Source organism: Oncorhynchus keta, chromosome 34 (genome assembly GCF_023373465.1).
Source record: "Oncorhynchus keta strain PuntledgeMale-10-30-2019 chromosome 34, Oket_V2, whole genome shotgun sequence".
Taxonomy (NCBI): Eukaryota; Metazoa; Chordata; class Actinopteri; order Salmoniformes; family Salmonidae; genus Oncorhynchus; species Oncorhynchus keta.
Genome location: NC_068454.1, coordinates 38,458,122 through 38,467,268, shown reverse-complemented (window position 1 = coordinate 38,467,268; position 9,147 = coordinate 38,458,122). Strand labels below are relative to the sequence as shown.

The 9,147-nt window shown below is 41.5% G+C and overlaps 1 protein-coding gene across 5 annotated transcripts in view; it reads right to left on the bottom strand.

The window, feature by feature from the left end:
* Window positions 1-4,685: 4,685 nt before the first annotated feature.
* Window positions 4,686-9,147, bottom strand: part of LOC118367093 (low-density lipoprotein receptor-related protein 2-like) — a 58,256-nt gene continuing 53,794 nt past the window's right edge. For 4 of the 5 annotated variants that reach the window (XM_052493821.1, XM_052493824.1, XM_052493823.1 and 1 more), the window contains 11 exons: window positions 8,905-9,125; window positions 8,456-8,635; window positions 8,243-8,362; window positions 7,999-8,089; window positions 7,800-7,867; window positions 7,244-7,361; window positions 6,993-7,119; window positions 6,555-6,668; window positions 6,354-6,452; window positions 6,196-6,267; window positions 4,686-5,975 (listed from right to left, as the gene is read on the bottom strand). In XM_052493821.1, coding sequence (XP_052349781.1) covers window positions 5,805-5,975; window positions 6,196-6,267; window positions 6,354-6,452; window positions 6,555-6,668; window positions 6,993-7,119; window positions 7,244-7,361; window positions 7,800-7,867; window positions 7,999-8,089; window positions 8,243-8,362; window positions 8,456-8,635; window positions 8,905-9,125 — 1,381 coding nt within the window. In that variant the 3' untranslated portion in view covers window positions 4,686-5,804. The remainder of the gene's footprint in view (window positions 5,976-6,195; window positions 6,268-6,353; window positions 6,453-6,554; window positions 6,669-6,992; window positions 7,120-7,243; window positions 7,362-7,799; window positions 7,868-7,998; window positions 8,090-8,242; window positions 8,363-8,455; window positions 8,636-8,904; window positions 9,126-9,147) is intronic. The other variant, XM_052493822.1, reaches the window with a different exon arrangement.

Here is a 9,147-nt window from a genome sequence, read left to right as displayed (position 1 = left end):
TTTTCTGGTTAATACATGATTCCATATGTGTTATTTCATAGTTTTGATATCTTCACTATTATTCTACAATGTGGAAAATAGTAAAAATAAAGAAAAACCCTGGAATGAGTTTGTGTCCAAACTTTTGACTGGTACTGTATGTCATATAAAAAGCTTTGAGCACCTTGCAGCCAACTGTGCTTATGATCAGGTGCATTGCTGCATGTGATTATGATAAAACAATAATTGAATCCTTCAGCTGTGTACCAGTTCTATAAGTAAGATAGAAGAGGATTATGAAGTTGGAGGACACACACAAGCAATAAATAGCATTATGAAAATAAAGTAAGGAATAATATTTTAGGCCTATGCTCTAAACACTGAGCTATTGTCTAATTTTGAAGACTCATTATTTTTTAAACAGCCTTTTCCACTTTGTCGTTACTGTTGTGGTGTTTTTATTATACTGGCAAACACGTAAACTATTCAAATGAATGAGCAATTAGACCCAGCTTTCTCTGGTGTAAGTGTTTTGAAGAAGACGGAAAAAAATGTGTTACTGAAGAAATACCCTTATATAACTGAAATGACTCCTTACAGGTCTTCCCTGTGGTCTCTGAAGAGAATACCTGGTAGATTTCTCTCAGGTGAGATTGATAAAGTTCCTTGTCTGTTATTAAAAATAAAATAAAAATGTATTACATTGCAATAAATGTATCATGAAATAAAACATATTTGTTGGTCTATCACATTTGGCCCTGTCTTCCACACTCATTTCAGTTACAGCCATAACCATCACCTGGTTTATTAGAGATTCTTTCAAGATGGAAGATTTTGACAAGAAACATGTCTTTATCACGGACAGTGGATAGAGGATTTGGAAATGTGGTGGCAAGTCGGCTTGACCGAAAGGGGTTTCATGTAATATCCCCACGTCTCACTGAGAAAGGTGGCTCGGATTTTGAAGGCTGTGGCCTCTCTCAGACTGAACACAGTTCTGTTCAGGGGGTGGATAGGGTGCCAGTCAGAGGCAGGCACCGGGAGAGATAAAAACGAGATAGGGGTGGTTGACTACCTCGCAACCCTCTTAACTGACCCATAAATCTGCATATTTTCAAACCACTGTCACCCTGAGAGCTGCCGAGGAAACATCTAGAATACCTGCCATAATATGGACACAGTGATGACAAACTTTTGCTAGTCATCCGCTAAGTTTGTTCTGCATTACAGAAATTATCTATGGGATTTTAATTAGATGCCTAATTGCAATATTCATGCTTTAATGTCAAGCTTTAATCTATTTCCTTCAAATGAACACTAAAACATATTGATTTATGGCGGCCCCAAGCTTTGAAATACTACTTCTATACATAGACCACATAACCCCTATAGAATGAAATACAGTATATGTGGTGTAAGATCCACAAGCATGCCATGTATTCTTTCACACATTTTCACAAGCAGATTAAATGGAATGGAAGATTTATTAAAGGTTTGCTGCATACACCCAGCTGGGATTATAGTAGATTTAAAATATCTGGTTAAAGATTCATTGCCATTTGACATTCCCAGAATTCAACTAGCTATTGATGGGACACAGGTTTCACTAGGGGGCATCAATGTAGGATTACATTTACACTGAAAAACACAAATATAAATGGAACCATTTCAAAGATTTTACTGAGTTACAGTTCATATAAGGAAATCAGACAAAATAAATAGATTAAGCCCTAATCTATGGATTTCACATGACTCGGAATGCAGATATGCATCTGTTGGTCACAAATAGTGCAGTTTCAACTGTTCTGCCTTACTATTATTCGACCATGCTGGTCATTTATGAACATTTGAACATCTTGGCCATGTTCTGTTATAATCTCCACCCGGCACAGCCAGAAGAGGACGGGCCACCCCACATATGCTCTCTTTAATTCTCTCTTTCTTTCTCTCTCTCGGAGGACCTGAGCCCTAGGACCGTGCCCCAGGACTACCTGACATGATGACTCCTTGCTGTCCCCGGTCCACCTGACTGTGCTGCTGCTCCAGTTTCAACTGTTCTGCCTTGTTATTATTCGACCATGCTGGTCATTTATGAACATTTGAACATCTTGGCCATGTTCTGTTATAATCTCCACCCGGCACAGCCAGAAGAGGACTGGCCACCCCACATAGCCTGGTTCCTCTCTAGGTTTCTTCCTAGGTTTTGGCCTTTCTAGGGAGTTTTTCCTAGCCACCGTGCTTCTACACCTTCATTGCTTGCTGTTTGGGGTTTTAGGCTGGGTTTCTGTACAGCACTTTGAGATATCAGCTGATGTACGAAGGGCTATATAAATAATTTTGATTTGATTTGATTTGAAATACCTTTAAACAAAAAAGTAGGGGCTTGGATCAGAAAACCAGTCAGTATCTGGTGTGACCACTTTTTGCCTCGTGCAGCCACGGCACATCTCCTTCACAGAGTTAATCAGGTTGTTGATTGTGGCATGTGGAATGTTGTCCCACTCCTCTTCAACGGCTGTCCAAAGTTGCTGGATAACGGTGGGAACGGGAACACGCTGTCGTATGCAGGCCATGGAAGAACTGGGACATTTTCAACTTCATGAATTGTGTACAGATCCTTGCAACATGGGGCCGTGCATTATCATGCTGAAACATGAGGTGATGGCTGCGGATGAATGGCACGACAATGGGCCTAAGGACCTCATCAAGATATCTCTGTTCATTGAAATTGCCATTGATTAAATGCAATTGTGTTTGTTGTCTGTAGCTTATGCCTGCCCATACCATAACCCCACTGCCACCATGGTGAACTCTGTCCACATCAGCAAACCATGTGCCCGCACGATGCCATACATGCTATCTGCCCCGGGCAGTTGAAACTGGGATTCATCTGTTAAGATCACACTTCTCCAGTGTGACAGTGGCCATCAAAGGTGACCATTTACCCACTGAAGTCAGGTCAAGACCCTGGTGAGGACGACAAGCACGCAGATGAGCTTCCCTGAGACGGTTTCTGGCAGTTTGTGCAGAGATTCTTTGTTTGTGCAAACCCACAGATTTTTATCAGCTGTCCGGGTGGTTGGTCTCGGATGATCCTGCAGGTGAAGAAGCTGGATATGGAGGTCCTGGGCTGGCATGGTTACAAGTGGTATGCAGTTGTGAGGCCGGTTGATCGTACTGCCAAATTCTCTAAAATTAAGTTGGGGGCGGCTTATGGTAGATAAATGAACATCAAATCTGGCAACAGCTCTGGTGGACATTCCTGCAGTCAGCATGCCAATTGCACACTCCCTCAAATCTGCACATTTTAGAGTGGCCTTGTCCCCAGCACAAGGTGTCCTTGTGTAATAATTATGCTGTTTAATCAGCCACTGTGAGGTGGCTGGATTATTTTGGCAAATAATAAATGCTCACTAACAGGGATGTAAACAATTGTGTGTACAAAATTGGAGAGAAATAAGCTTTTTGTGCATATGGAACATTTGTGGGATCTTTTATTTCAGCTCATGAAACAAGGGACCAACACTTTACATGTTGCATTTATATTTTTGTTCAGTACAATAGAAGCCTTCTCTGAGTGGAAAATACTTTGTTTCAACATTTATTTTACTAAACAGTGGCAATGTACAGGGTTGTGTCGGTTACTACGTTTTTTTTTTCAAGATGATTGACCAGAGCAATTTTGTGTAACCCATCGGGTTCCAATAGTTAAAATAGTTTTCTAAGAGATTGTCAGCTGCATAGGCTCTCTGCAAGGTTTTGTATATCTTACATATCATATGAACATAATTTCCTGACTCAAATAGTATTCCCTCAAGGTTGCTCTGATGTCCAAAAGATTTCAAATCAAAATGTATTGATTTGAAACTTTTAAGTATCATGTATTTGAAAATATCTTGGTCAGTCCAACATTGCTTTTTAATTCTGTGATGGAAATAAATCAACCCTGGCAGGGTACCTTTCACTCACATATTTCACTCTACCTCTCTGAGTCAGGTTTCTGGGGACTGATCAACAACGCTGGGAGGACCTCACCTATAGGCCCCACTGAATGGATGCAGCTGGAGGACTTCAGGAAGGTTCTGGATGTGAATTTAATAGGTCTGATTGAAGTGACCCTGAAGTTCCTCCCACTCTTAAAGAAGGCTCAAGGAAGCGTGGTCAATGTTGCCAGTATCCCCGGGGGAGGCTTTCCCTCAATGGAGGAGACTACTGTCTATCCAAGTATGGTGTGGAGGCCTTCTCTGACAACCTTGGGTACTGAGACATTGTTTTACATTACATTAAACTCTGTAAACTACTGATTGATTTCTGAGCATTTTATTATGTAACTGTAACTGTGCAGTGCGAGTTAGAGATATACACTGAAAGGCGACAGAAAGATCCATGCAAACCAAGTGGGTGTGGCAAACACAAGCCAGTGGACTTTTTCCCTCTATCAAGCACATCTATGATACATTTTAGATTGAATTACATTCATTAACTGCATTTCAGGGATGTTGATACTACATAGATGATCAATGGTGTATGTAGTGCAAATAGGGAATAATTCATGAATATTGATATTAAATCTTCCTGTTGGTGCCTACAAAATACACTTTGTGTGTGTGTTAGAGGTTTTTATGCATCCGAGTTAGTTAATTTTCTCAAACAGACTTTTGGTTAATCACACTATATTTCAAGGTAAGAAAAACAGAACATTAAGATTGTGTTACAAAACAAAAAATGTATTCATTTTACGTCTCAGCAGCATACATTTTGTCTCTCACTTTGCTATATAGAAAACCATCTGAGCATACAGTATTCAGAATGATCAGTGATACAGTTTTTATTTGTTCTTTGTCAAAATACAAAACAATCAACCCAAGAACACAGGATTTATAGCCCATGTTTAGAAAATTACAGTCAGATTCTTTGTTTAATGACCTGACCAAATTCTGTATCTCCAGATATGGATATTTTACTATTGGACTTTACCAGCTCCAGAGAGTCACTGGATGTGTCCAAAATTATACATCTTCACACACTAAAATCATGGGCATATTCAAGTATTGTTCCAAATGAATTTGAAAGAGGACATCATTATTCATACAATTAAAAAAAAAACTAAAATATGATAATTTTCATTTAAATATGCAACAAAAAAAAGTCAGGGAACATTGTTTAACATTTTGATCTTAATTACCATGTAAGTATGCTTAGCATACTATCCTTTGAGATATTCTGAATTTTCATAGTTTTATTTTGACAGCATCCATAGATTTAGGAAAGCTATGGTAATAGCACAGGAATTGGATCCGTTTGTGTTTGTTTAGCTTTGTTTGTTTTTATAAGCCCTGAAATGAGGTATATAAACATGCCAGATGAAATGCATACACATTCAGTTTTGACCAGTGGCAAAAATAATGAATTATCCTTTAAAAACATTGTCCTAATTCACAATGCACTCCACCTGTTCTTTGTTTTGTTTATGAAGCATTATGGATAAGATAATATCCTCTTGGCTGTTGGAAATAGATTATCAACAAAAATCGTACTGTTCAAATTTACAAATGTACAACATATTTATAACATCTCTATCAGCAGTTTCAGTGCAAAGATATACATACAGTATATCACAATAAAAAAAAGAATCACGAAACAAGAATTGGCATAAGAAATATCAGAAGGCATAGTCGTGAACAGACCTCTTTTCTGTATGCTAAAGAAATGTTTGTCTAATTTATTTTCACAAATCAATCTTAGTTTTGTAGACAGGCTACGTATAAAAAGGGATTCTGTGCAAAGGAGAGTGTGTCTCTGATTCCAATCTGTGAGAAAGGGGGTCATACATCGTTGTCCTCTTTGACGAGGTTCGCTGTGTCTTGGAAAGTGTCCTCAGTTGGCGAGTAGGTGCTGGGACGATCCCTCTTAAGGCGGTTGGCGGTTGGGGTAAAGGGAGAGGGGTCAGTGGAGGAACTGTCCTCATTGCTTCCTACTGCTTTTTCATTCTGCATCTGAAAAAAACAATAAGGGGATGACTAAGCAGAAAACAGGTCAACACAAACCCAACATCTGTTCACCTCTGAGGAGCAATCAGAAGCTAACCTCAAACAGTTAGGAGTACATTCTCCACTGTAGAATAGCCATGTCTCAAAAAGGAACAAGTCCTGAGAGATATGAAGCATAGAGACAGTCACCTCCCAAATGCTCATTGGGAGTCAGTATTGGACTTACCTCTGAGTAGATGGGGTTTTCAAAAGTTAAGCTTGGCTTCAATTTCCTTCTGAAGGCACTCCACATTGACTCCTGTAAAAATAGGACACCATTGCTGTAAGTTCCAATATAATCCCTATCCTTTGCCTAATGATACAAGTACAGGAAGGGAGAGTCACCTGAACAGGCTTGGCTCTGGCTGTTGAACTGTCCACAGTGCTCACAATCTGCTCTGTATGGTTCTTCTCGATCTGCTCGCCGCTAACAGTAACCGTCACCTGTTTGGAGTAAAACAGTGCAGAACAACTAGTATTGGTTTAACAATGATGTCAATACAACCTGCCCTAGGAATGTTCATGCAACAGTGTTGTCTTGCGCACCTGTGTGGCGTGGATGACAGCAGGATCACCAGACGATCCAGCTGCTCCAGGGGCATACAGGTGGTTCTCAAACGTGATTGGCGGCCTCCCCGCTTCCACTGCGCAGTTCCCATCCTGAACGAGACGTACTGTTATTCATCATGTCCATCAAAGGTGATTCGAACAGCATTGCTATCTATCACCTACATGTATTTCAAGCTCTTACTATGAAGTCAATGCCCTGCACTTTGTGCTTTACTTTATTAACTACAGAGCAAACCAACCCTGGCTGGGAATGTGTTGACTCTTAGTCTTGTTAATAATGTACAATATCAGAGGTCCAAAGGGCTAAAGTCAACCGGGCTCTCACAGGCCTAACAAAGGATTCAAATGCTGATGGTGCTGTCTGAAGGTGCAGTGACACCACTAAGTGCTAAACCGACACAATCCAGTGCTTACCAACTGCATGGCCCTGTCATTGAATGACACCCCGAGGGGTGGAGGTCCTAGATCCATTGTGACATTGTCACCCGAGCGAAACGTCACCCCATTGCCCGTGTCACCCGTTTTCACCAGACTGCTAAGGCTGGAAAAGAAAGACAGAAAACAAAATGGCTTCTCATTCACACACAACAATGTGAGGCTCTCGTTTGAAACGTTACGACAGAGGCAAGCACAGATGTTTGAGAGCAGGTGAGCTGAGAACCTACCTGGGTAGATTGAGCATGGACGGCATTAAGGAGCCAGTTCGTTTGTAGTTGAGGAAAACCCCAACAGCCAACACTCCGATGATGATGATGATAATCACTATTAACAGTGCAGCAACTGCTGAAGACAAAGATGTCAGCAAGCAACAAGTTTATTCCAGAATATTTCTACTAATCGTTTGTAAAACATGTATCAGTAGTCCAAAACGAAAACAATTTGTCACTTATTGCTGGTAATGACCTATTACTTTGCTGACATACTGCAACTTGAAGTTAAAAGATTATGGTGTTGGGCTTTTTATTATCTAGTGAACTTAGTAATCTTTTACTGGAAAGTAAAACAGCTTTAGTGTTTGCTGAGTCAAAACAAATCTCACGGGTCCAATTATAATGACTTGTGAGACAACAGTATGACGAAAAAGAATGTTACTTGGCCCAGTCAATGTTGTGTAACTGTTTCATCATGAACCACCAATCAGAAATGTTGTATGAAGACTGGCACGTCTGGGGTGAAATCTATATATAGACGTTCATCTTCTTGTCTCACTTTTTACTGTACCTTCTCCTGCAGGGGCACCCCTGGACTTTCCCATCTCACAGTAAGTCCCTGCATAGCCATACGGACACCTGCAAAAGAAAAGACAAAAATCAAATGTTTATTCATGGGGTGGAACGAAACACTCATATGGCTTGTGGCTGTGTTGTTCCATGTTATAATAATATGACAACGACTTCCTGAGACCAGCTGCTGAACTCACTTGCACTTGGGCAGGGCCCCTTCGTCAGTGTAGCAGGTCCCTCCGTTCATGCATCTGCATGCAGGGGGCATTAAGACTGGAGCCTCAATGGCTGCAGGAGTGAAAGCCACCACAACGTCACCACAACGTCACACAACAACGTCTGAGCAGCCATGCACGTATAGAGTATGATTTCAATGATCAATGGTGCATGGTGCAGCGAGGCTGCATTCACATGTGATGGGATTTCCTTTATAGACCATACCTGCATTACATTCGTTGGAGTTGAAGCCCACCAGGGATGAGCCTTGGGGGCAGGTGCAGGTGTAGCCTCCAGGCCGGATCAGGCACAGGTGACTGCACACATCCTTACAGGGGTTGGGCACTGAGAGGGAAGAGGAGACCTGTAACTACTGTAACTACTCACCAGACAGGAGAAAACTACAGCGTGTTTGTTTTAGACTTGACAAACTCTAACCTGAGCGGTTGTATCTGTGCTCCTGGTAGATGCGGACTTGAGTCAGCCAGGGGTTGATGGTCAGCACCTTCACTTTGTCCTCCTTCCCAAACTTATCAGCCTTCCAGACTTCACCCCGCTCCTTGGTTGTCCAGTAAACATGGCCCTCAAAGACATCCAGGCTGTAGGGATTACCAATATCTGAAGCAGAAAATGGCAATGCTTAATTAGCCACCATTTCAATAGATGTGTGGTCTGATTCGATCATTAACTATTAAGGGAGTTAATAAAGTAGTTATTATAAAGAATATATCAGCAGCATGTTAGCAGCATCTATGGCTGCATGCCAAATGGCGATCTATTCCCTACATAATGCACTACTAGGGGCCTTGGTCAAAAGTAGTGCACTATATAGGGAATAGGTTCCAATTTGAGACGCAACCCTAAGAAAGGTCTCAGTGGGTTCTGACCTCCTGACATGATGGTCTTCCTCTCGGTGCCGTCCGGCTTCATGGACTCTATGATGTTCTCCTTGGAGTCACACCAGTAGATCCTGTCTCCATTCAGGTAGTCCAGAGTCAGTCCAGTGGGCCAGCCCAGATCCTCATCCAACAGAACCTGCCTGTGTTGCCCGTCCATCCAGGCAGACTCAATCCTGGGTCTCCTGCCCCAGTCTGTCCAGTACATGGTTCTGGGAAATGCACAGTCACATA